At 36.2% G+C, this 27808-nt stretch overlaps 3 protein-coding genes across 3 annotated transcripts; all 3 read left to right on the forward strand.

Moving 5' to 3' along the window:
* The first annotated feature begins 666 nt into the window (after positions 1 to 666).
* Positions 667 to 2344, forward strand: LOC114098571 (olfactory receptor 51L1-like). Its single transcript, XM_071616975.1, has 2 exons — positions 667 to 679; positions 1356 to 2344. Exons 1-2 carry the CDS (start codon positions 667 to 669, stop codon positions 2342 to 2344), a joined length of 1002 nt encoding a protein of 333 aa, XP_071473076.1.
* A 10764-nt stretch (positions 2345 to 13108) lies between these two features.
* LOC114098573 (olfactory receptor 51G2-like) lies at positions 13109 to 14056 on the forward strand. The gene has a single exon (XM_027942817.2). The coding sequence runs from the start codon at positions 13109 to 13111 to the stop codon at positions 14054 to 14056; it is 948 nt and encodes a 315-aa protein (XP_027798618.2).
* Positions 14057 to 24019: 9963 nt separating this feature from the next.
* On the forward strand, positions 24020 to 24979 carry LOC114098574 (olfactory receptor 51G2-like). Its single transcript, XM_027942818.2, has one exon. The coding sequence runs from the start codon at positions 24020 to 24022 to the stop codon at positions 24977 to 24979; it is 960 nt and encodes a 319-aa protein (XP_027798619.2).
* Positions 24980 to 27808: the final 2829 nt, after the last annotated feature.

The following is a 27808-nucleotide window of genomic DNA, read 5'->3' on the forward strand; positions in this document are numbered from 1 at the left end:
ATAATGCTACTAAGGATGAAGTGTAATTTTAAACTTATGAATTATTTCTGGAATTTTCCATCTGACTATAGTTGACCATGAATAACTAAAGCTGGAGAGAGTAAACTGGGATCCTTTACCAGGGCACACCTGGAATGTAACCCTTGAAGTTTCTTTAAAAGCTCTCTGTTTACCTTGATGAGCAGAATCACAGCCTCTGGGACAGGAGTCCCCTGTATTTCTCCTTTGTTAGCAAAGCAATAAAATTTATTTTTCCTTTTTCTCAAAATTGTGTCCTCTTTCTTGGATTGGCATTGGGACAAGAAACAAACTTTTAGTAACACTAGTGAAAACACCATAATAAGAATAAATTTGGATGGGTTTTTAAAAACAAGTTCACTGCAGTCTTCCCCACTTACCTGTGGCAGGTACATTCAAAGATTCCTAGTTAGTGCTGAAACCTGTTTGTTTTTTATAGAGAAATAACTATGATAAATTTAATACTTTTTTCATTTTAACTATGTACTTATCATGGACTGTGGTCATAAATTCTGGGATTCTAAGTGTGAAAACAAAACTAGCAGAAATTTACTTTTTCCTCTTCACAGTTTTGCACATAGAAGTTTTTCGTTTGTTTGTTTGTTTGTGTTAATCCTAAATCTTAACAACTATGAAAGAAATTCCAACATGTCACTTAAAGGTACCACTTATAGCTTCTCATCAACATAGCAAAATTTCCAACATCACTACTCTTGCACTCTGGGGCACTAAGTAAAATGAGGGTTATTTCAACTTAGCATGGTAATTCAGTGACAAATGATCTGAAACTTACTAAGTAACTGGCCATCAGGTAGGTTGTGCAGTGTGAATATGCCAAACAAAGGGACTATTCATGTTCAAGTTGTGATGAGTGAAGTGAATCAAAATGGCATGAGATTTCATAATGCTACTCAGGATGGAGTATAATTTTAAACTTATGAATTATTTCTGGAATTTTCCATCTGACCATAGTTGCCCATAAATAACTAAAACTGAGGAGACTAAAACCATGGATAAGTGGGGACTACACTGTTTAAAGTACTTTATTTATTTTAGAACTTTCATTTTCAAGCATTACTATTTTAATTAAGTGACTTGGGTGGAATAAATGTCAAGATTTAAACTATTAATTTTTTTCAACTCACACTATCTGGAGAGTTGAATCAGGAAGGTCTTGTTCATAGTCTAGAAGGTCAGATGCTATATAATTAAAAAAATTTAATCTCATATTATACACCCATCATTGTCAGTTTAGAATGAGAAACATGATGAGTAGTATATTAAAGGTTCAAATCAAATTTTAACATTTGTCTCTGGGACAACACTTTCCATTCTAGAAAAGGCATGCAGCACTGGCATTGTGCTTCCTGTTAATGGCACCAACTCTGCCTTCTCCACCTTCCTGGTCACAGGCCTTCCAGGGCTAGAGTCTGTGCACATCTGGATCTCCATACTGTTTTGTGCCATGTTCCTTATTACCTTGATAGGCAATGTGAGCATCATGACAATTATTTGGCAGGAGCAGACCCTTCACGTGCCTATGTATACCTTCCTGGCCATGTTAGCTTTCTCTGATCTGGGCCTGTCCTTCTTCACCTTTCCCACCATGCTGAGGATCTTCTGGATGGATGCTCGAGAGCTGACCTTTTCTGCTTGCTTCACCCAAATGTTCTTTATTCACACCTTCCAGGATTTTGAGTCAGCCATTATTCTGGCAATGGCCTTTGACCGCTATGTGGCCATTTCTCACCCATTGCATTATTCCTCCACTCTTACCAATAGCGTCATTGCCAAGATAGGTTTGGCTATTGTTGTGCGAACCTTGAGTGTGCAAGTGCCTCTCCCCCTGCTCTTGAGGAGGCTATGCTTCTGTCACTCCAACATACTTTCTCACTCCTACTGCCTGCATCCTGACATCATAAAGCTGTCCTGCTCTGATACTAGGATCAATAGCATCTTTGGACTGTTTGTGGTACTCTCTACTATGGGACTTGATTTTCTCCTCATTCTCCTTTCTTATGTGTTGATTCTGAACACTGTGTTGTGCATTGCATCTCACAGTGGCCGCCTCAAGGCTCTCAACACCTGCATCTCCCACCTGTGTGCTGTGATCCTCTTCTTCACACCCATGATCTGCCTGTCTATGCTGCACCGCTTTGGCCCAAGCCTTCCATCACACATCTATGTGTCCATGGCCAACATGCACTTTCTCATTCCCCCTGTGATGAACCCCATTGTGTATGTGGTGAAAACCAAGCAGATGCAGGATAAAATTCTGAAATTCTTCACTAAAAAACCTCAGATAAACCCAAAGTCACATTTATAGCATAAAACTTGGTAAATGAATATAATACTAAATGACTGGCAATCCAAATCTTGTGTCTGGTATTTTTTTAAATTTATTTCTATGTAGATATGGAGACAAAGATATTAAAGATCTGAGTAATTGTATTTTTGCAAACTGAACAAGGTATGCTTTTCTCTTTCATCCTTTTCATACTGTTTAAATTCATCATTTAAATCTCCTTTTTGCAATTGTTTTTTATCTCAGATATTTTTTAATCTCATGACATGTCTGTATCTTATGCTTTCTGGAAGAGAAAGTGTTCATTAGATTATGTTGATTCATCTTTTAAATTCAACATTTATATAGATTATATCTACATAAAGCTGGTCTTTATTGCCTTTCCACAATTCTTGCAGTGAAATGATTTGTGACTTCTTATAGAGCAGCATAGATTTGAATAGCTATGGTGAGTAGCATATAAGAGATTTCCTAGTCTGGTTAGATGAAAAAAAAAAGTTGGGATAATTAATTCTTGAAAGTTTTCTTATGAAAAGCCAATTAATAAAATGGTGTAGTTGTTGGTATGGCAGACACTAGAACTCAAAGGACAGAAGAGTAATTTCTAAAGTTCTCATAAATCCAGATGATAATTTTCCCATCTGTATCTTTTTTGTTGTTGTTGTTAAGGCTTAGATATTAGGTATCCCCTAAAAGTTCATGTGTGAAACAATGCAAGAAGGTTTAGAGATGAAATGATCTGTGTTATAAGAAGTTTAACCTACTCAGTGTAGTAATCCTCTGATAGGGATTAATATGGTAGGAACTATAGGCAGGTCGAATGTGGCTGGAGGAGTGGGTTCCCGGAAGTATACCTTTGGGATATATACTTTGTCATTGTTGAAAGAGCTTTCTCCTTCTCTACTTCCTCATGGGATATTCTGAGCCACTCTTCTTCACCACACTCTTTCACCATGATGTTCTGCCTGACCTCAGGCCCTGAGGAATGGAGTTGGCCTCTATGGACTGAGACTAAACTTCCTCTTCTGATTGTTCTTATCAGGTCTTTTGGTCATAGCAGCAAAAAAGCTGACTAAAACAGAAATAAATTAGTACTGAAAAGTGGGGTCATTGCTGTGACTAATCTAACCATGTGGTTTAGAAACTTTTGGAGCTTTTTGGAATATGTGAGAGGACTTTTGGAAGTTTAGAGGTGCAAGCTGGAAAAGCTTTAGAATGTTGTAAATGGAGCTTAATGAGTGATTCTGGTGGGAGTTCAGATCAGAATGCCAATTTTACTAGGGATAGAAAAGAGTGGGCTTATGAGCTTTCAGAGGAGAAAGACTATATTGGCAATTGGACTGGAGGTCATTCTTATTACCTTCTGAATAAGAAGTTTTCCTCTTTGTGCCCATGTCCTGAGACTTTCTATGAGGCTGAATTTGAAGGCAATTGACTTATTAATCTAGTGGAAGAAATTTCTAGGCAGCATACACTTAGGTGGTGGCATGAATATTGCTGGAAGCTTTTAGCCAAATTTATTGTGATATTCAGGAGCACAAAGCAGAGTAGAGAGATCTGAAAAATTTGCACTTGAAATGTGGGAGTAAAACGGGGGCTTAGTGAAAGGAAAGCAAGGAACTGAGAGACGAGAGACGGGCGAGCAAGAAATGAAACACGGAGACCAGGCAGAGATACACAAGAGTTTATTTGTCTGAGCTGACAAATAAAGTCCATTTCTCCATAGACAAAGAGGCTTTGGGTTCACGACTTTTATGGGGGTGGCTCAGGGATTACAGCTGGGCGGTCCCAATGTGGGTGATTAAAGATGGGGCTAGTATGGGGGAGTGGTGAGCCTTTCTCAGAAAGGCCCTTGGGTGGGGAAGTGAAACTTTTCCTTAAAATGGCAGCTGTCACTTAAGATGGACACCCAGATGCTAAGCAAGGACCTTACACTTAGGAAGTTGAAGTTGTTAAAGATACTACCTCAACTAAAGGCAATACTAAAGACTTTGCCCAGAGAAAATAAGAAAGATGGCTTGAGGTATTGGCAAGACCATACCCATCTCAGGCTCAAGAGAGTAAAAGTAAAAAATTATTTTGAGAAGAGATCTGTGGGGCACTCTGCTTGCACAGAGCAGCCTAGGAAGTTCTTTCACCCTGCTCAGTCTCCCACACACTCAGAGGTTGCTGCAGCCAGGGTTCCTAAAGGTTTGACTACTGCTCAAGATGGCAGCAGCCCTTGGTGTCAACCATGTGGTGCTGGTTTTGCAGGAATGCAGGATGCTGGAGTTAGGAAATCAGGGAGGCTTCCACCAAGATTTCAAAAGGAGCCAGGCAAAGTACAGCAGGGTTAGAGTCTCTTCAGGCAGCCCCTGAAAGAGCTGGACATGTGAGGAGGAAGCCAAAGCGGCAGAAGAGAACCTTGAGCTTAAGAAATGTCAGTACCATGGAGTGTCTGCTGAGGAAAGCTGCAGAAATCAATCATAAACAAGCTATGTGTGCTGCCTCTAGTAAAGCCACAGGGGCAGAGGTACCCTTTGAAGAGAATATCATGATGCCACGTGCCCTAGATGCTAAATGTGGAACTACAGGGCTTGTTTGCCCAGCTGGATTTTAGACTTACTTTGGTCCCATCTCTTCTTTTTATGTCCAAATATATTGCTTTTGGAATGGAAATTTTCACTCTGTACCTTTATATATTGCACATACGTAACTTACTTTTGATTTTTACAGGGACTTATACTGAAAGAGTCACTTGGGATTTGCCTTGAGTCTCAGAGAATACTTTGGACTAGAACTTTTGATAATGCTAAAACTGCTAAGACTATGAGGGCTTTTGGAAATGGACTAAATTTATTTTGCATTGTGAGTTAAGCATGATATTTTGGGGCCCAGGGAAAAAGGTTATGGTTTAGATATTAAGTGTCACCCAAAAGCTCATGTGTAAAATACTGCAAGAATCTTTAGAGATGAAATCATTGGGTTGCAAGAGGTTTAACCCTAGTCAGTGCAGTAATCCCCCGATAGGGGTAAATTTGGTGGCAACTACAGGGACGTAGTCTGTGGCTGGAGAAGGTGGGTCCCTGGAGGCAAGTCTTTAGGGTATATATTTTACCCTTGTTCAGCAGAATTCTCTGTCTGCTTCCTTGTGCGATGTTCTGAGTCACTTTCCTCCACCACGTTCTTCTCCTATCATGTTCTGCCTTACCTCAGGCCCAGAGCTATGCAGTTGATCATCTCTGGACTGAGACTTCTTAAGCCATGAATCCCAAATAAACTTTTCCTCCTTTGATTGTTCTTGTTAAGTCTTTTTTTTTTTTTTTGCAGTAGCAAAAAATCTGACCAAAACACTTTTCCATAAAGAAGAATCATAGCTGCATCCTTGACCCAGTCTTAGAGAAAACTCTTAAAATTTGCAATTATCCAATAAAAAATTATTTCACACCCAAAAGAATTGACAATGATTACTGAATTACTTAAACCATAACTAATCTCTCTTACATATAAGGTAGACATCATGCTGAAAATATTCTATGTCCTCTTCCAAATTAAATGGCTGTGATGGCACTGTAAAAGGACATGTGTTTTAGGCTTAATTCAGTATAATGATATGTGCTACATTTAAAACATCTCTAATAATCATGAAGTTATCAATATGCTTAAAATATGTATGCAATTATGTACCATTTTCAATCTATGTATATTATAACTTAGTTTTGATAATCCTATGTGCTACACTTTACATAATTTTCCTCATTATATGTCTATTTATCATAACTGTTCTGTTTACTGTTTATCAATGGACTCCTCTATTGATTAACCAACTTTTCTTTGGAACTTTTTCCTTCAGAAAAAAAATACCCAATGCATTTTGCTGTAATAAAAGTAAAGGAAGCTTACATTTCAATATAGGTCACAGAAAAAAAGGAAATCCCAAGTGACTCTCTTGACAGAGTGTAAATTTTCCCAAGTAATCATCTATATTATGATCACCACCATTTTATTTAATATCATTACCATCAACAGGATGACAGGGTATATTTATACCCAATAGCATAATGCCCAAATGCTTTATTTTTACATTTAGGTGTCACACATAATGTACAAAACAGCAGCCAAAAGTATAACAAATAATTTCATTTTCCAAGATTATTTTATGAGATTAGTTTCATAAAGGGGGAATATTCTGTGAAACAAAGCACTTACTGGTCCTCCAAATGTTCAAAAGGCTCTACTTACCTATTGACTCTTCTGAATCATATGGAATATTAGATTTGGATGAACTATATAGAAACTATTTCTAACTTAAACTTTGAATAAATATACATGGAGCAATAAAATTTTTCAGTAAATTAAAAATTCAAAATGAAGAACTAGTCTCATTATTTCTTCCAAGGTTTTGTATGTTCTACATATTTTGGTTAAAAAAAAATTTTTGAGTCTTAAAATCCATCTTGCAAAGGGTAAGATTTTTGTATCATGTGCATATTTGAAGTGATGTTCATGTACTAAATATCTACTCTACCCTTGATTTTTAAGGACTTGGAGGTCAAATAAATTTATTTTGAATTAAAAAAATGTTTGTGTCCTCAAAGTAGTTTGTTTTCCTGATATTGTTATTTAAATAAAGGCAAGAGGAAACTGACATTGAATGATGATCTCTCTTCTCAACATCTGAGGAAAAATCTCCTTACTTATAAAGATTTTACCATCTTGGGAAGTCTATTATGTGACATCTATAAAAACTTCTTCTGAATTTGTTGTTTATCTGCTCCTTATTTTAGTATATTTAAAGTATGTTACATATGAGTATCCAATAGCATATTTTTTATTATCTGGGATCATAATTATTCTTAAGCCACACTAAAACTAGTCATATTACACACAAGCTGAATGAATACATTACTAATACATATTCAGTGAGGGCATGGCATATTCCTGAAAACCTGTCATTTTTCTCAATGTCCTGTGACCCAACTCTGAGCACTAATTTTCCAGAATACTAAAGTAGTTATGGAGTGATGATGTAATTGTCTATACCCAAAGCAGTATCTTAGGATAAATCAGGTTAGTAGCATGTGTAAAGTACCCATAAAGTTTATTGTGTGCATCCGTTGCCTAGAATGGGGTCTTTGCAGGTCACTTAACATATATGTGCTTATGTAACCAGCTCCCTTTAAGAATTCTGGGCTCTGAAGCAGCTTCCATAGACAGAGATATCTCTCACCTGTCTCTGAGATTCACAGCTCAAATGACATTTGCAGAAAAGACTAAATGATGGAACACCTGCACCTGGCTAAACTTTTCCTGTGTATACTTTTTATCTTGCTGATACAACACAGTTTCCTTTGCAATATTAAATACTAGCCATTAATACTTTTTTACAATGAGTTGGGGAATCCGTTTAGAGAATCATCAAATCAATGTGTGTTATGGTGAACTTGAGATGGCCCATGTGCCCCATTCTCTACACACTCTCTACCTCAATTTTCCATCAGTTCTTCTCTAGCTCCATACCTACTGCAAGCAAAACTGGCTCCTCCTATCATACTCTCCTCAGCTTCAAAACAAAATCCACTCTCATTCCATATGTTCCTAACAAGTCCTTTTAATCTCCACAACCACATTCCTCAGAAAATGTAAAAGCTTACCTTGAAGAAGGCTGTGTGAAAAGAAGGGAGAATACCAGTGAAAAGTAAGCTATATGCTAAGAAAAATTAATAAGAAATTATTTTAGATCAGAGACCATTTATGAATATTTTCATTCATAGAAATAGTGTCATGGGCTGGGCATGGTGTGCATGCCTGTAATTCCAGCTGATCAGGAGGCTGAAGCAGGAGGATCACAAGTTGAAAGCCAGCCTCAGAGAAGGGAAGGCACTTAGCAAATCAGTGAAACCCTGTCTCTAAATAAAATACAAAATTGGGCTAAGGATGTGGCTCAGTGTTCAAGGTCCCTGAATTCAATCCCCAGTACCAAAAATAAAAAAGAGAGAAGAAAAGAAAAAAAATAATAGTGTGGTGGATATTCCATTCTGACCCACATGTTTTCATAATTAAAAACAACAAAACTCTACTGGATTAGGAAGAGAGGAGCACTTTGTTTAGAGGATATGAAGGACTTGTATGTGTGAAGTTCTAAACATGGTGCAAGATATTTCTTGGGCCAACAGAGCTAAGGTTGATGGAATGACTTCTTTCTCTAAGGAGCTGAGATAGTCTTAGACTGGGAACAGAAAAGGAAGCTTGAAGCGCAACTGGTTGTGGGTTCCAACGTTATGTAATGTATTATTCTTGAAAGCTAGTAAAGACCCACAATGGTGGCAATAGCCAGCTCTGTCTGGCTCATGCACATTTGATGCTCTGAAAGCCTGTATTACAGGGATTGGCCGGGGGCTCCAGGGAGGGCCAGACCAGGAATTTATAAGCTTGTTACTCAGCATTACATTCAAGGCAGGGAGCCTCATGAGGCCCCAGCTGCACCACCATTAACAGAGCTTATTTCCTTTCCTTGGAGTCTGGTAAGTGACAGAAACACTTTAGGACAGATTAGCTCAGATTGTGTCACAGATGTACCAAAAATGAAAATTGAAGGAAATTATAGGTTAGCCCAAATATGATTCCAAACTCTATATGAGGATCTCTGAGGCAGAAAAGGCACTTGTTGGAAGCATACAGAATTTATACTCTCCTTATAATATAAATTCTAGTTTGGGGAAACAATCTCTGATACTTCTTCTCTGGCCCAGCCATCACTTGCTACTGCTCTAGGAGTTTAAGACCAAATGTAAGTCAAAATAGATTTATGTGTAATTTACATTGGAAATTGACAAATAGCTGATATAGGAAAGAAAAGAAGAAATTTTTTATAAAAGAAAAAAAAGGAAGAAAATATGGAGGTAGAAATTAAAAAATAGACATGATTTTTAATCCTCATAGAACCTTGAAACAGAGGCAACACCAAATACCCAACAATGAGACTTCCAAGACAGGGAATTAGAAGGAGAGCTTATATCAGAAGAAATAGTTTCTGGGACTGACAGCATTTATCTTAGGCTGTAAGATTCATTCTGAAAATCAGAATAACTCTGCCTTTACTCTCTGAAGAGTTTATGCAACTTTATGTAGTTTACAATAAATTCCAGCTACCTAGGATGCAGGCAATATAGTACTATGTCTCACAATTTTTTAAAACAAAAATTCATAGAAGTTGCACAGTATTAATATTGTTAAAAAAAAGACATTTACTCAGAGTTCATGATGATGAGATGGTTAAAAATGAAAATAATAATTATTATCCAGTTTGCCCTACAATATTTGGACTTTGTCTAAAGGTTTTATGCCTTTCATTCTTTCTTAATTCTGCATTTTAATATTTATGTGTGAGGAAAGCTGAACATTTTATAAGGCATCTTTCATCTCCATGTGTAGATCAATATCAAAGTTATATTGCTGCTCCTTACCAAAGATTAAAAGACAACCATTAAGCATACAAGAATCATTTTAAGACAACAAGATTAAAAGAAGTATCCAGGTGGCTTATCTTACCAGAAAAGAAAGCAGACTGGGATGATTTAACGTAGTTAATAACTAGGCACTCATTCCCAAGTGAGGGCTCAGAACACTTCTCCATCATGCTCAAAAGGCACTGCAGATAGGTGGATGTCCTTAATTACTCAAATATCACAATTGAATGTGTGCTTTCTGAGATGCTTTTTCCCTTAGGAATGCTACAACGTCAGTTTAGCAGAAGTGGAACAAGTGAACTTGAAAAATACAACATTTTGTTCATGAGTTTTTTCTCTATCCAAGCTCAAATAAAAAAGAAAACATTTTCACTGCTCCCTTTGTGACTGAAATTATCTTGCCAAAAAATCATGTGGGAAGAATAATTACTCACTGTCCTTCCACATGGAAATGGAAAATACTGGAAGAAATGCTCAGGTAAATGCATGCTTGCAGCCTCTGCTTAACTGTGTATGTGAAGTTCTTAAACATTCAGCATTCCAGCTAGAATACCTGTCTCTCAATTTTTAAAACTAACACAGGTGAAATCCTGTTGTTCTGATAACTTTGCTCTATCAAAAAAATGCCTTTACATGCACCCCTGCTCCTCTAGAGTCTGGATGTGATTGGCACTAAATTATGTTGAAGAAATTAATTACTACTATTCATAAAATACAGTGTCTGCTCATTTCTTTTCCTGCTTTCCCATCTCAGGTTACTCTCTGCATCTCTAGTGCCCCTCCTTCTTCCCACTCACTAGCATATTTGGGGGAGCCTTTTCCATTGGACAGATGAAATCTTGCATTTGTCATATGACTAGGTGTTTGCATAGCTCAAGACCTATCCTTGGACTGACTCATATTGTGGGGTGAACCCATACCCTGCATCTAAGCTTATGAGTGTGGGAGTAGTGAGTGCTCTTTCTTGTATTCATAAAAGGTAAAGCCAAAATAGAGATTTCTCATTTGATATTTGATTTCTCTATTTGATAGCTTGCCACATATGTTAAGCCTGCCCTTTGGACTTTGTCCTCTAATAAATTGCATATATATATATATATATATATATATATATATATATAGGCACTAGAGATTAAATCCGGCAGTGTTTTGCCACAGAGTGACATGTCCAGCCCTTTCTATTTTTTATTTTGAGACAGGGTCACACTAGGTTGCTCAAGCTAGCCTCAAACTTGCAATCTGTCTGTTTCAGCCTCCCTAGTCACCGAGATTCCAGCTGTCCCACCAGGCTGGACTTTTCTACTCTTCCATGCTTCAGGAAACTGTTTGCTATGTAAGTCAAATTCATTTTTAAAAATTCCTCCTAGAACTGCTAAATAGCAAATGCTTCAATTTTTTTCATGAATACAATAGCAAGCTTTCTACATTTTTGAAAATTTCAGTTTACTGGAAAACATTTTTAAGGTAGAAGGATGTGTTTTCCAAGCTTCTAAATATACATTGTAGTTAACAGTCTACTGGTAAACCTGACAGAGGCAGAGGAATAAATAACAAACCTTATTGATGGCCCATCTCTTCTTCTGTGACCAATATTCAGAGCTTTTCTCACAGCATCGAAGATGACTCCTAATATCCAACCTCCCTGACTCCCTCTAAAGGTTTATTAACAAAAACTGAGTTCTCTTCTATTAATGCTCCTTTCTCAAATGTGATAGGCTTGCCTCTGTTTTTTATCTTCTTTATGGGTGATTATGATTCTTCTTTATCTATGATTTGTCCTATAATAAATGCTAAAACTTGTTTACAGTTCAGTGTAGACACTTGTTTCAATTTTGACAACTTTTCTCATCTTCCAGAATTCTTACTCTTGTTCCTTAGACCAATAGGTAACATATGGAATAGGGATTATAGATATTCTTCATAACTTTATTGGGGCGACATTAGAATTGATCAGTGGCAAACAATTAGGAGATAATGAAGAGTGTCTCATAGATGTCACATAATGGACATTCCAAGGTGGTGAAATCTTTATTAGTAAGGAGATTTTTTTCCTCAGATGTTGAGAAGGGAGATCACCATTCAATGTGGAATTTTTATAAATGACCAAGGTTTTCTTTGAGCTATATGTAACCTAATTTTCACACTTTATTCCTTTCTTTAATACATGTCCTTGTCAGAACCCAGGATCATTTTGAAAAAGATAAGTGTGGACAGCAGGATATAGATTCCCAGTTAAGACCATTTATCCGTCTTTCACTCAAGCTAATTTATGTATTTGTTCTATGTTTAGTGCTGGGTTTTGGACTTTCAAAGATAAGATCTACATACTGTCTTCCATTGTTACTTACATTATGACATTTCAGGAGCTCAGTAAATGTGCGATGACATTGAAAATATATTTTGTTTATCACTACAAAAGTATTTGTAATCTAATCTTCACATTTTGCCCTTCATTCATCTATTACAACTATCCCAGTACTTTAAAAGTGTACCATACCGGGGCTGGGGTGGTGGCTCAGCAGTAGAGCGCTTGCCTAGCACATGCTAGGTGTTGGGTTCAATCCTCAGAACCACATAAAAATAAATAAAATAAAAGGTATTATGTCCAGCTACAACTAAAGAAAAATATTTGGAAAAAAAGTGTACCATACAGAAAGATTGAGAAAGAATTTGAATCAAATATATATATATATATATATATATATATATATATATATATATATATACGTGTGTGTGTGTGTGTGTGTAACCCAAACCATTCCTCATATCTTCCTGCCATAGTTGGTACTTGTGATAACTTCAGTGCCTTTCAGAACAAAATATGTATCCAATAATAACAAAGATTCAGAGACTATATTAATCACTTACAATTTATACTCTAATTCCCAAGCACCCATGAAACTCAAGTCCCATATCTTGGTTTGTTTAGAAACCTACCTATATTCTGGTACTGAAAATAATATAGCTCATGAATGTGGGATCTATATTTTTCAACATGAAATTGTACTTAACTTTCAAACTTTTAAATATCTTCAAGATGGGGAAGGAGTTTTATTATTATTATTTATTATTTATATATCATTACTTATTATTAATGACCCAAATATGGTATTAAAAATAGGGCAAACCATTAAGAAGAGAGTCAGCACTGTTTGACAGTCAAAACCTCTAAAGAAATGAAGTTCAGTACTGTGAGAAGACAAAGGGCAATATTAACCTACAGGCAAGAATGAAGGGCATTTTGTGTGGTACACTAGGTAAATGCTATGAAAAAAAAAAAAAAAACTTTTATTTTTCTTTCTTTTACAATTTTCCTGGCTGATTCCTTCCCAGAATTATGGCGATTACTAAAAATAGCAATGTCAGCAGCTTTTTCTTCATATTGATGGATCTCCCGGGACTGGAGAAGGCTCACTGCTGGACAGCTATTCCTGTCTGCTCCATCTATGTTCTTTCAGTGCTGGGTAACATCACCATAATGCACATCGTCAAGTCTGTGCCCCGCCTCCACACACCCATGTACCTCTTCCTCTCCATGCTGTCAATGGCTGACCTGGGCCTCTCAGCTTCGACACTGCCCTCGATGGTAGCTGTCTTTCTCCTAGGTCGCAGGAGGATAGGAGCTACACCCTGTTTTATGCAACTCTTTTGCATCCACACTTTCTCAGTCATTGAGTCAGCTATTTTGCTGGCCATGGCTTTTGATCGCTGCATGGCTATCCGAGAACCTTTACGCTATGCCACCATTCTCACAACCAAGCGTATCTGGGCCATTGGGCTGGCTGTTGTGACCCGCAGTGTGACCCTCCATCTGCCCCTGCCTTTGCTCCTGGACAGATTGACGTTCCAGCCTGTGAGTGCTTTGTCTCACTCTTACTGTGTTCATCCAGATGTCCTAAGGTTGTCCTGTTCCAGCACCCTTGTCAACAGTGGCTTTGGGCTCTTTGTCATGCTCTCCACTCTGGGGATGGATGCTGTGCTCATTCTTCTGTCCTATGTGCTGATCTTGAAGACAGTATTGGGCATTGCCTCCAATGCTGAGCGGCTCAAAGCTTTTAACACCTGCATTTCTCACATCTGTGCTGTACTTCTATTTTATACCCCATTGGTTAGCCTGTCCATGATCCATCGCTTTGGAAAAAAGAAACTACCAGTTCAGGTGTACATGCTTCTGTCTTATCTTCACTTTCTTATGCCTCCAGTGCTCAACCCAATTGTCTACAGTGTCAAAACCAAAGAGATCCGGGTCTACATTCTAAAGATGCTCCACCCCAGAAAGCTCTGACTCACAGAGATAAAATACTTTTGGTGATTCCTAAATTCTAAACAAAGGCTGGATATAAACTTCTCAAGGAGGCAGAAATTGTGTTACTTCCATTTGACTCATCAGTTGATTCATTATTTAAAAACACTAACTTAAGTCCAATGGGTTATTACTATTTCCCCAGCTATAAGAACCAAAACCGTTCAATGAAAAAACCGTATTTCTTGTTCTACAAAAGTCAAAATCATCCTTAAAATTCTCAGTAGTCATAGGAGAAACTGGTAGACTATTAAGTGAATACACTGACATCTGAAAGTGGGCAGTTTACTAGAGTAGGATTTATTAACATCTCAGATCTGTTCCAGCAAAATCTCTAAAATCTTATAAGAAGATCTCATTTGGTTGTATTTTAATAAAATTTGGCACATATCTGTAATCAAAATGTTTTTCCTTCTTGTTTGCATAACTATAGATGTAGATTAGACTGGAATATTAAACGGAACAAAATCACAAATATATTTAAAGGAAAAAACTTTCATTATTGCAAGTCTTACAATAATGTACATTCTTAAACTCTGAAACATGAAAGATAGACAGAAATCCCCATATTCTCAAATCATTGCTCCTTATTTCCTAACAGATACATGGAAAATTCTGTGTTTTCACAAAGTACTAAAAGATGCTATAACTCTTGAATGACTCCTCTGTACCACTCAATGGTACACTTAATTTGGGGGATAGGATTAAAGACTAAGTCAAGTAGAAATCCCAGAAGACCATTTTTATAAGCATTGGCTAGATTCTGATAAGTCAGAGTTAGAGAAAATGATTTTCTAACTTTTTCATAGTCTCTTTCTTCTTGGACTGAACTTTCAACTATGTTCTCTAAAATGGAATTAGTCTGTATAAGAACATAACTACTAACATGTCAAGTAAGTGTTTCACTTAAGAATTAATACTTTGGATCAGATTATATTATAATGTTATTTGGGATGGTATGATAGAAACTAGAAAATAAATATATTGCCAAAATTTGATTTCCCTCGTAAAACACTCGTTCATTAGAAATATGTTTATTCAACAATACTGAGCCAATTTCTATTCAAAGTATAAAGAAAGCAGAGTAGAATGTTGCTTCCTCAGTGTGAAAGGTTTAAATTATTAGGGGATAAAAGTTTTGTAAACATATAATTATCTAGTTATCAAAGGTGATTTTGTGACAGTTTATTTTATGGTGAGATAACAGCGGGGTGGATCAATTTGATCAGGGGAATTTTAAGAGACACTTCATTGAAGTGTAACTTTTGATGAAAGACCAGCAAAATGAAATACTTATGCATGAAATATACAGATCTCCTTGATCAGATCTTATCTCTCAACTTATTCTGACATAGATTTGTACTCCAGAAATACAAAAATAATTGAATTGCTCCATTATATAATCAGTTTCTTACCTCTGACTTTAAGTTTGACTGTAAGTTAGCCTGCAGCATTCACATTCTTCCTCCTTTAACAGTCTTCTATATTCATGCCTGAACAAACCCTATTCACACACACATATGTGCCCCCCCTACACACACACATACACACACACAAACAATGTAATATCAATGCATTGAAGATACCATTTGTAATCTTCCTATCACACTTTCTTCTGTTGGGTCAGGGAATTCTCCTTCATGATCTCATACCTGATGCATGTCTACTTTATTGGCATTTCATTTTAACAATTTTATTGAGATACTGACATAGAGTAAATTACCCATATTTATAGTATACAATTTAATAAATTAGACATATCTATACGCCCATGAACTCATCATCATAATCAAGATAATGAGCATATCCACCACTCTCATGGATTTCTGTTGTACTTCTTTCCAGATACCCTCAGCCAGTCTCAAACAGGGAAAGTTTGGCTGATACAGATTAGTTTGTATCTAGAACCTTAAATAAATGTATTTATGAAGTATATGCTTTTCTATTTTGTGATCTTTCTTCTTTCACTCAGCAGGATTCTATTGAGGTCCATCCACATTATTTATATTTATTTTTGAATAATACTGTATTTCTCCTTCCATTTCATCTTATGGGCACATTATGATTTGCATGTAAATAAATTACTAAATGAGAAAATTGCCAACAGAATTTAATTCATGAAATACTTTGTGGTCCTTAGAACAGATACAGATTCATAGCTTGTATTATTTTGTTTCAGTCTGAAAAACTTCATTTAACATTTTTTTACTATGATTTTGCTCATTTCAACATCTTTATTTGTTTTCTTCAATTATGAAAGAAAAATTTATTAGATTAGAATTATAAATTGGCCAGGCATGGTCATGCTTATAAATCCCAGTGGCTCAGGAGGCTGAAGTATGAGGGTGGCAAGTTCAAAGCCAGCCTCTGGAACTTAGTGGGACCTTAATCAACGTAGGGAAACTTCTAAAAAAAATAAAAGGCCTGGGGATGGGGATGTGCTGACTGGTTAAGTGCCTTTGGGTTCAATCTCCAGTACAAAAAAAAAAAAAATATATATATATATATATATACACACACACACACACACATATGTTACAAGGTGCTTTTTTTTTCTCTCAGACCTGTTTAAAAATACTACTGCTTGTTCATAATTTCTTTCCATGGCAGAGAGATACCTGTATCCTACTTTTTACAATTTATTTTCCCATCAGCTCAACCCCCGTATCTTCAAAATTGTTAATTTTGAAACAAATTTACCAACTCTAAAGTACAGTTTTTTCATCTTTAACCACTGAATCACAACCTCAGCCCTTTTTAGTTTTTAGTTTGAGACAGGGTCTTGCTAAGTTTCTTAAAACCACACTAAATTTCTGAAGCTTGCCTTGAGTTTTCCATCCTCCTGACTCAGACGTCCAAGCTGTGGGGATTACAGACTTGTTCCACTGTGCCTGGCCCATTTGAGTTTTAAAGAATTGTCAGGCAGAAAGCCTAGACAACTATGAAGGTAATTTCTTTTTATTCTTTATCAGAAGGAATTAAACCTATGCTATATTTTCAAAATCTGATATACTGCATATATATTGCTTGGTGCTAGAGTTGTTATTTGTTAGAAAATGTTCAACATCCCTTGCTTTTTTATTATTGAAGTGGAAAGTTTTGGAGTCCTATTTTCTTGTGTTCATAGTCTGGGATTTTGCATAACTCAAACTGAGTTTTCTGTTTTGTTTTATACTTACATTGTGAAACAGAGTAGCTTGCACACTTTTGTTTTAATACAATGAGAACTTGGGTAGGCTGCCTGTGTGTTCAATGCTGTGGTTAATTTTGTAATTTTTTTTTACACCTCCCTCTTATTGTGTTTTAACTTTACAATAGGCAAACCCAAGGCTAACATTCTTTTGAATGGAGAACAACTGAAAGTATTCCTTTTAAAAATAGGAACAAGACAGGGATGCCCTTTCACCACTCTTATTAAACATTGTCCTTGAAACTCTAGCCAAGCAATTAGGCAAGATAAGGAAATTAAAGGGATACAAATAGGAAAACAAGAGCTCAAATTATCTGTTTGCTGGTGACATGATCCTATATTTAGAAGACCCTCCCCCAAAAAAACTCCACCAGAAAATCTCTAGAACACACAAATGAATTCAGCAAAGTAGGAGGATACAAAATCAACATTCATAAACCAATTGTGTTCTTAAACTCTGATGATGAATCTGCTGAAAAGGAAATTAGAAAAACTATCCCATTCACAATAGCAGCAAAAAAATAAAATACTTTGGTATCAATCTAACAAAAAGACATGAAAGACCTCTATAATTTTGTGATTTTTACTTAATTAGGGAAACATGTCCTCAAAGTTGAAAATTACTTCATTTTATTACTATTAAATCTTTAACATATACTTACAAGGAATAATAGTGACTTGTTATATAATTATATTACAAATTTGAAATATTATATAATAATATTAAAATGATAGGTAATTATTTTACTATTGATAAGTATTGTCCTAAGTCATTTTTAAATTGTTATATTATTTATTTTTAATTGATGAAAGCATAAAAAATTTGTATGCATTATTGTGTACTGTGTTTTGTTTCTATAGATAGATACACTGCATAATGTTTAAATCAGGTTAATATATTTACCTCCTCAAATATTTGTCACTTCTTTTTTGGGGGGGTCGTACCTAGGATTGAACTCAGGGGTACTCAACCACTGGGCCACATCCCCAGCCCTATACTGTATTTTCATTAGAGACAGTGTCTCACTGAATTGCTTAGTACCTCACTTTTGCTGAGGCTATCTTTGAACTCTCGATCCTCCTGCTTCAGCCTCGTGAGCCTCTGGGATTATAGGTGTGCACCATTGCACCCTACCATTTGTCATTTCTTTAAGGTGAAAGCTTTTAAAACACTTTCCTCAGGTTTTTGAAACACATAATACATTATTGTCATCTATTGCTATCCTACTGTGTGACAGCATGCCAGAACTTCTTTTTCCTAAGTCTTATTTTTCTACTCATTGATCAATGTTTTCCCAACCCTCCCTCCCTGTTATTCTCCCTGGCCAGTGGTAACCGCCATTCTACTCTCATCTTGTATGAGACCAGTCTTTTCAGATTCCACATGAGATCATGTATTACTATGTTCCTGTGCCTGGTTTATTTCCCTTAATATAATGATCTCTAGTTCCATCTATCTTGTTGCAAATGACCCGATTTCATTCTTTTTTGTAGATGAATAGGATTCTATTGTGAATATGTCTTCAAAATAATATGATGCATTAATTTCCTTTCTTTCACCATTCCGGTTTCACAGATGAGGAAACAGAATGATTCAGAGGCTAGACAATGTTACCAAATAATTAAGAGATTTTCCATGACAGAGTTGAGATTCAAACCCACACAGTTCAACCTCAGGAACACTGTTGTTAACTATAGATCCATAATCTCCCAATAGTAGTACTACTCTATTTTATAGACATGATAAAAAGAGACTTAAAGGGCTTGTGTAACTTACATAACTATAAGTGGCAAGAATTATTTTCTTCTTTAGTCTTTATGATATTAAAGTTTGTATTATCAAACAGGCCAATTGTTTCCTTAATACAATATGAAGGAAATCATTAATTTAAAAAAGACTTTTATAGCTCAAATGATTTCCAGTTATGGTGGAGAATTACCTCTTGCAAAACTCATTTAGCAATGACATCATTAAAGTCAATTACTGCTGGAAAGCCCATGACACCCGGTTTGTTCAGCCGGGAATGATGTTTGGGCATTGGCTGATTTGCTGTAAAATTACTCTTCATTGACAACTCCCTCTCACTGGATTCTTGAGCAGGAGGAGACATGTTCTCAACTCTTGTCTCCTTGTGGGTGAGTCAATAATGTGGGAGTTAGAGAAGAAAAGGGCAAAGTCATCTGCCAAGATTCTTATTCGTGATCATTTAAGAAACAATGTTAAACTATTTTAAGTTAAGATTATGGAAAAAGGCATGGAAATTGTAGAGGAAGAAAAGGGGCTCTTCCTCTTCAGGTGCCACCTGGGAGGTGTTGGATGAGTTTCCTGAAGAATTTTCCCCAAGTGCTATTATAACAAGCAAAGTCAATAAAATGTGCAATTAGGAGATAGACTAGAAACACATCAGCAAAATTCCCCTTGTCTTAAGTCAACCCTGACCCATGTGTACCTGAACCTTTAGGATACTAATTCTGTGTCCCTCAAGGGAGATAAACTTAAATGAGAAAAAGGTTGAGGAATAAGAATGACAGGGAGAGTTGCTGGTTTGTGAGAGTTCTACTTCTTTTTCTTCTCAAAAAAATGTAAGGTAAAAGAAACATGATCTGAATCAATAAACCCAGGGTGGTCAAGATTAACTGTAGCTCATTTTAAGTCTTTGAAAAATAATCTTTGAATAGCTCCTTGCATTTTGAATGGTAAGTAACCTTAGGAAAAATTAAAAGACAAATAGATATTAGCAATTACTATTTACTTTCTAAATACTTTTAGAACACTAGGAGTTTTCCCTTCCATCATTTTATTTTGTCCATTAAAAACAACCTCTGAGATTTATATGCCATGTGAATAGTACAATTCACTAGTTAGCCTTTTTCAGATGTAAGAAAACTTAAATCAGTAAGGTATTTAAATCAGTGTGTATATAGTGTGAGAAAAGAATCCTTTTTGAACATGAAATTCGTATCTTACATCCTCTTATTTCTATCATGCCATAGTATTGGCTATTAATTATGTGGTTCTGAATTCTGTTGTGGTAGTAGAAGAAAATGGTCATTAGTATGGAAGAAGCAATACAGATTCCTGCTTCAAGTTCTCTGTGAAGCCGCAGACCCATAGCTGATTCAAAATCTGCCAAAAGGAGTAGATATCAAAAGCCTATAGTGGCTGCTTAACATTTTCGGAGACATGGCTAATGCTAAAGTCCAAGGTTTTCTTTTGTTCTTTTCCCCCATGTTTTTTTTTTTTTTTTTTTTTTTTTTTTTGTGAAGCCAGTACAAGAAACAGATGTCCTGCATTTTCTAATATATTCTGGTTTCTAATCACTAAATCCTTTCACTCAACAAGTCTCCTCTAAGCAATCATCTGAGTTCAACTATGCTTACATAATATGTTCCATATGTGTGAGAATATCAGTCTCTTTCATGATTTTTTAAAACCTAAGTGAAATAATGCCAGAAAATCTGACTCTGCCTATACTAAAAATATTTGTTGTTACATTCATCACAGACCTACACCTGAAGAAAAGGACCTTTCAGTTTATTGAAATGTATGTGTGTGTGTGTGTGTGTGTGTGTGTAACTGATTTTCTCTGATCTTAAAGAAACAGTACAAGGTGAATTTAAGATGGAGAATTAAAGGTTAGAGAGTATTCATTAATTTGAATGTCTAGTTTTTCCCCATGTCCTCAAACATATTCTTTTTTTCTTCACTTTATTACACATTTGCTCCATCTCTCAGTAATTGACTAGAAATTCAGAAATCTATATGTAGGAGCAGTAAAGCCACATGCCCCACTTCTAACAGCAGCAGAATTCAGCACCCACTCAGATTACCTTATTAACATTTTGGTACTTTTCATGAAAAATCATCAGGAAAATCATGGTATTCTTTTTTATTAGGATCATATTCCTTGACTCCTGTCAAAGAATCTGTGTTGCCATCTGAGCATCCTTTCTGGAACCACCTCAGAGTTTTCACTGAGAATGGAAGCTTTTCTCTCAGGGAGGCTTTCTTCACCTTAATTCATAACTTTTTCTTCTCCCCACTTCCTTGTTTTAATGGAACTGACCAGCATTATGGTCAGCCATTTACAGAGCAATAATGCACAGCAACGGTTCTCAACTTTGCTGTACATCAAATTCACATTGAGGGATTGTTAAAACTAAATTCTAGGCTTTAACCCAAGAAATCATGTTTTTCAAGGGTCTGAGTGAGGCCTAATAATTTGTAGTTGTTACAAGTTCCCATGTGTCTGCAAGAAGCCACCTGTGAATTACTTGAGGGTCTTCTTTGGGTATGGCAGCCAGGGAGATTTAGGTCTAACCTTGGGAAATATCTTTGGCTCTCCCATGCAATAGATTGCCCAAAGCACATGAACTTTATCTCCAATCTACTATGAAGATCCCTTCTACTAGCTCCGGAGATGAGTGCAATCTGTTGGGAACTGGACAACCCACCTTTAACCTTTTTTGGTGAAGAACATTCTAAGGAAGGCCTTTGATGTTCCCTGATATAAATAAAGCAGGCACAGGCTCCATTTTTTCTATTTTAGTCTAGAAACTTGATCTGTCTGGTCAGCTTGCCTCTCTTGCCCCTGCTTTAAAAAAATACTTTCTGTGTCCTGTGGTTTTTTTTTAGTTGTTCTATTTTTCTTAGCTTTCATTTCTCAGCCAGCCCATTCCACCAAGGGGAACTCCATTTCCACCGCCTTTGTGGGACCTGGGCTGGATATGTCCACACTTTCAGAGTCAATAGACATGTTAATCACAGAAAGCAGTGGTCCCCACTTTGCCATGTTTTCTCAAATGATTGACTGGACTCTGGTCATCTATATTCTCTTATCCCAATATACCTTCTTCAGAGACCTATTTATTATTTAAACTTTCAATCTTATATAATACCCCTGTCTCTTTCCACTTTGTTCTCTTTTATTTAAATATTTGAAATAATATTTATTCTGATCTTTCTTTTATATTGGAACCTTATTATTATTATTATGTCATACCTTTAATCCTTGCATTTAAAAGAGCACCCAGGAGACTTTAATTACTGAATGAAGCAAGCATCTAATTTGGGTAGTTTGACAGATTACAAAAAATAAATAAATAAATAAAAATTTAAAAAAATAAGTTACCATCATATATGAAACTAAAAAAGAATGAAAAGAATTCCTGGGGGCGGGGGGGCAGGCCAAATGGTTGACCTAAGAAAAAGTTTTGTGCCTATCTAGAGTCTTTTCTTCAACAGCTGGTATTTGTCTTCAACATCAGTTGTTACAGGACTCATTATTCAGAATACAAAACAGGAAGTTGGCCAGAATAATTTTCAAGTCCTAATTTCTTCCCTTTTAGTTGAAGTAACAAACTTATAGACTTGAATTTTAAATGGTTAAATTTCTTAGCCTGGAAAACCACTGTATCAGTGACTGAGGGTTAAGATGCTTTAAAATGGTACATGTGAAAAAGCTTGATAAAGTTCTTAAGTGAAATAGTGGTGTAAAGACTTGTGCTGGGTAAAGTGACAAAGTGATAGAACAAAGTGATACTTGTATGTTTTTATCTGCAGAAGAAAAAGTGACACAATTCATTGTGGGCTTACTCAAAGATTACATATCTTAGGACCATTGAGAGGAAGGGTGATAGGACTAAGAGAAAATGGAGAAAATCAAACCACTACCACCAAAAAAAACCACTGACCTCTAAGTATATGATTGTCTGATCCTCAAATTTAAGTTTTCCTTGCTTATTGTTGTTCTGTAATGTTTTGCATTTCTGAAAAGAATATACAGAAAAATCTATTCTTTGATTAGGATTAGGAGGAAGGGGGAAAGTGTTGAAATCGTGTTGTCTTTTACTGTGTTTTCTACAAATATAAAACTCATAATGGGTTAAATATAGGAAGGTGGGCTGAAGTTCAAGGGAGAGAAAAAGTTTTATACACGGATTATTGTATATCTCTGGAAATTAGTTTAAATTGGCTTAAGCTCTGGCTTCTGAGTAAGTAAATGCAATTTTCTGTTTTTAAAAATATTCTTATTAATATAATGTTAAATAGTTATAGATTACCATATATATATATATATATATATATATATATGTATATATATATATATTTTTTTTTTTTTTTTCAAACTCTGAGAGTTAAGAGTCATCCTGTTTAATTTAACTGGTCCACATGAACATAGTCACTCAGAGAATGAATCATATTTGGATAAAAGTCTAAACCTTTTGCCATTCCTTGGCATTTTAAATTGCAAACGTGATGAAGTTGTATTTGTGTGCTCATATAGGTAAGCTGACATGGTAAAGGGACTTGCTTTGTTGTATGTTGTTATTACTGAAAGAAGATGCCTCTGAAAAATTCTCATATTCAGTGAATTGGAGAAGTACCTGTTACAAGGTAGTTTGAAAATAATCTTCATAGGAATAATGAACACCTGGATTCTAGTCCCAAATCTAATATAATAAATGGTGGAAACTAGAGTTAATTTCCCATTGGGGTAATGGCATATTGGAACCAATATTGCCTTAGTCCCTTTTAAGACTCACATGTTATACTATTTATAATATTTCATCTCTTTTTTTAAAGACCCTTCTTCTTGAGCTATAAAAAATAATTGGATAAATAATAAGACTAGAAAAACATGTTGAGAGCTTTCCTAAGATCATCGTGTACAAAAGATGTTGTGACCCAGCAAACCATTTGATTTTAGAGCCAGTGACTACCTTCACCTGGAGCTCTGCAGTTCTGGGTCACCATGTCACACTTCAACCACACGAGCACCTCCTTCTTGCTGACTGGCCTCCCAGGCCTGGAGGCTGTGTACATCTGGCTCTCCATCCCTTTGTGTGCTATGTATGTGGCCTCTCTGGCAGGGAACAGCCTGATCCTGTGGGTAGTGAGGTCGGAACCCTCGCTTCACCAGCCCATGTATTACTTTCTATCGATGCTGGCAGTGACAGACCTGGGCCTATCTGCCTCCACGCTGCCCACTATGCTTCCCATCTATATACTGGGACTCAGAGAGGTGGCGGTGGACTTGTGCTTGGCGCAGCTCTTCTTCATCCACACCTTCTCTGTCATGGAGTCCTCTGTGCTGCTGACTATGGCCTTTGACCGTTTTGTGGCCATCAGCAAACCCCTGCGCTATGGTACCATCCTCACAAATCCCCGGATTGTCAGTTTGGGATTGGCCATCATAGTGCGCAGTGTGGTTCTCCACATCCCAGCCCCCATCATGCTCAAGAAGCTGCCTTACTGCGGGAACCACCTGCTCTCCCATTCCTACTGCCTGCACCCGGATGTCATGAAGCTGGCCTGTGCTGACACCCACATCAATAGTGCCTATGGCCTCTTTGTTGTTCTCTCTACGCTGGGTGTGGACTCGGTGCTCATTATTCTCTCCTATGGGTTAATCCTCCAGACAGTGTTGTCCATTGCCTCTAAGGCTGAGCGTTTGAAAGCCCTCAATACCTGTGTGTCCCACATCTGTTCTGTTCTGCTCTTCTACACACCTATGATCGGCCTGTCCATGATCCACCGGTTTGGGAAGTGGGCTTCCCCCTGCAGCCGTGTGGCGCTCTCCTATCTCCATTTTCTTATACCGCCAGTGCTCAATCCAGTCGTGTATACCATCAAGACCAAGCAGATCCGACTGAGGATGCTGCGCATCTTCTTGTCATGTGGAGCTGGCATCAGTGACATAAGGAGTCATTAAATATTTGGCAGAAAGAGAAAGTAAAGGTGAGACATTAATTGTGCTATTGATTAGTGAGCCACCGAACCCATAGTGAGTCCCTTAGTGAGGAGAAGAATGTAAGAAAGAGGCACCATCTGTCTTCATGGATCCTCAAGAAATCTCATCATGGGAAGAAATGATCTATTTTGAAGGAAAGGTACATATGGTTTAAGACTCATGAAGGGAGCAATTCTAAATGGAAAAGAGACAAACATCAGTTAAGGAATTTTACAAACATAGAAGTAGTTAGATAATGCTGTTTTACAACGTAGGAGAAGTATTTTTTTGGCGAATAGAGTAATGGATAGATTTGGAATTCACTGATATTAGAAGAACTCTTAAAATCATCCATCAAGTAATAGTACTCATGGGGCTGGAGCTGTAGTTTAGTGGTAGAGGTCTTGCCTAGCATGTGTAAGGCACTGGGTTTTATCCTCAACACCACATAAAAACAAACAAATAAAATAAAGGCATTCTGTCCATCTGCAATTAAAAAAAAAAAGATATAGTTTCATGAAGTCAGCTAGTGTATCTCTCAGGTTCACCATTGCATCCCCTCCCCTGAACATGGCACTTTCCATATATTAGTTGTTTGGTTTCATTATTGGATGGAAGATTGAGTGGATGAATAGGTTACTCATTTTAGGAAGACTCCTGGCAAGGGCAAAGTGCTCATGAGGCAATTAATGCAGGTACAGCTGTGTGCTGGTCGTCATGCCTATATAAGGACTTTTCAGTTTCACTTCTAGTGAAACTTTCTAGTGCATTCTAAGATTTTGCTGATTTTATTTTCTTTTTCTCAGTAGAAATTTTGAAGATTTCTGATAATAACTGAATTGTTATTCAGTTCTTAAATTGCTAGTTTATTTGGTCAGAATTGCCAACTAACCTTTTTAATCCCAAGAATGGAAACAATCCCAAGCATAATTTTCTCAGGTGTCATTTTTTTTTAATATCCTCAACCTTGAACACAACTAGTTGCTCAACTGTAAATGAAAGATGAATTTAAGATAAAATTCATGGAATTTTTTATAGTAGCTTTCATACTAAATGCAGTAGTAATTGTTTTATAATTACTTCATAAAATTTTTGCTCTTCAGCTCCTCATTATCTTGCCTTATGAGGAAAACAAAAGGGACACAAAGTGAGATTGAAGCAGCAAAGAGATTATAAGTAATACCAGAAAACAAAATCATAATTTTGAAAGGTAGCACAAGTAAAAGAAGGAATTAGCCTAACAAGTTTCTATAGTCTCAGACTGTTTGCTTATTCCCTGAAATACCAGGAGGCACACTACAGTAATTATGTATTATAATTGGAGTTGATAATGATGAAACAAAATCTTAATGAAAAGCCAAGTACATCATGTATTATTCAAGAAACATCACAGAGAGACATCTTTATTATATGATTATTATTAACAAAAAATGTTTTGTTAACTAAAAAAAATAAGCCTTTCACCTATATGTGGCACCCACACTAACAGCATTAATTCACAGAAGAATCACTGCATTTTAGCGTTGACTACACCTATCCCACAATCTATTCTAACTGGAATTTGTTTTTAATTTTTACTTTTTATTCACATATAAAATGGTACATATTTATGGGATGCAATGTGATGTGTTTTTTGTTTGTTGTTTTCGTGATGGATTTATGGGGTGCAATGTGATGTGTTTTTTGTGGTGGTGAGTATCAAACCCAGGGTTGTGCAAGTGAGGCAAGCACTCTACCAACTGAGCTATATATCCAGCCCCAATCTGATGTTTGGATTCATGTATAATGATCAAATCAGGGTAATCAGCATGTTAATCACCTTAAATAATTAGCATTTTTTGTGTGATGAAAGCATTTCAAATCTTATTTTCTAGCTATTTTGAAATATACATGAATTACCATTAACTCTATTTACCCTACTGTGCAATACAACACCAGAGAGCTTACTCCTTCTGGCTAACTGTACCCATTGACCAAATTTGTTTGCCCTTTTTTTCCCCTTTTAGTTTCCCAGCCTCTGGTGACCTTTATTCCACTCCCAATTTCTATAATCTTTTGGTGATAAATTAGACTTTTATTTTTTAATTTCAATGAGTAGGTAGATGGTGGCATTTTACTGGCACTGAAATAAAGGTAGATAAAAGATGATGAATTCAATTTTATATCCACATAATGCAGAATATCTGCAGGAAATCAAACAATTATATACAACTCACCTAATATATACTGCTGAAACTCAGAAAAGATATCCAAGCTTCAAATATAGCCTCATTAATGATCAGTATAAAGATGACAACACATGGACAACACATGGTCATGGCATGATTTTTCCTTGTAGTTAGAAGGTATTCTTGGATCTATAGTTTTATTTCACTTATTAAATTTGGAAAATTCTAGAACATTATCACTTTGTGTAGTTCTTTTCTTTTTCTGGTATTCAAATTATCTGTGTTAAACGATTTTATATTGTCACATTGTTCTTGAATACTCCCCATCTTCCATTCTTTTCTTTTCTCCCTTCACATTTCAGTTTGGGAATTTTTTATTAAAACTGATGCCTGTGAAGTGCCTTTACTCTTCCTATGATGCTAGTTTTTAACAGCTCTTTTAAGACCTGAATCTGACATAACTTTCCTATGTACATGTATGAGTACACCACAGTGAATCTCAATACTGTATACATTCACAAAACTGGATTCTAAATAGAATAAGGTATAGTTCATGTTTGTATAAATATATCAGAATAGATTCTACTGTCATGTGTAACAAAAAGAACAACAAGGGAAAAAGTTTCCTATAACTGAACAGAGT

This window comes from Marmota flaviventris, chromosome 9 (assembly GCF_047511675.1).
Source record: "Marmota flaviventris isolate mMarFla1 chromosome 9, mMarFla1.hap1, whole genome shotgun sequence".
Classification (NCBI taxonomy): domain Eukaryota; kingdom Metazoa; phylum Chordata; class Mammalia; order Rodentia; family Sciuridae; genus Marmota; species Marmota flaviventris.

Coding starts and splice junctions, on each gene's coding strand:
- LOC114098573 (XM_027942817.2), top strand. CDS start 13,109: ATGGCGATTACTAAAAATAGCAATGTCAGCAGCTTTTTCTTCATATTG.
- LOC114098574 (XM_027942818.2), top strand. CDS start 24,020: ATGTCACACTTCAACCACACGAGCACCTCCTTCTTGCTGACTGGCCTC.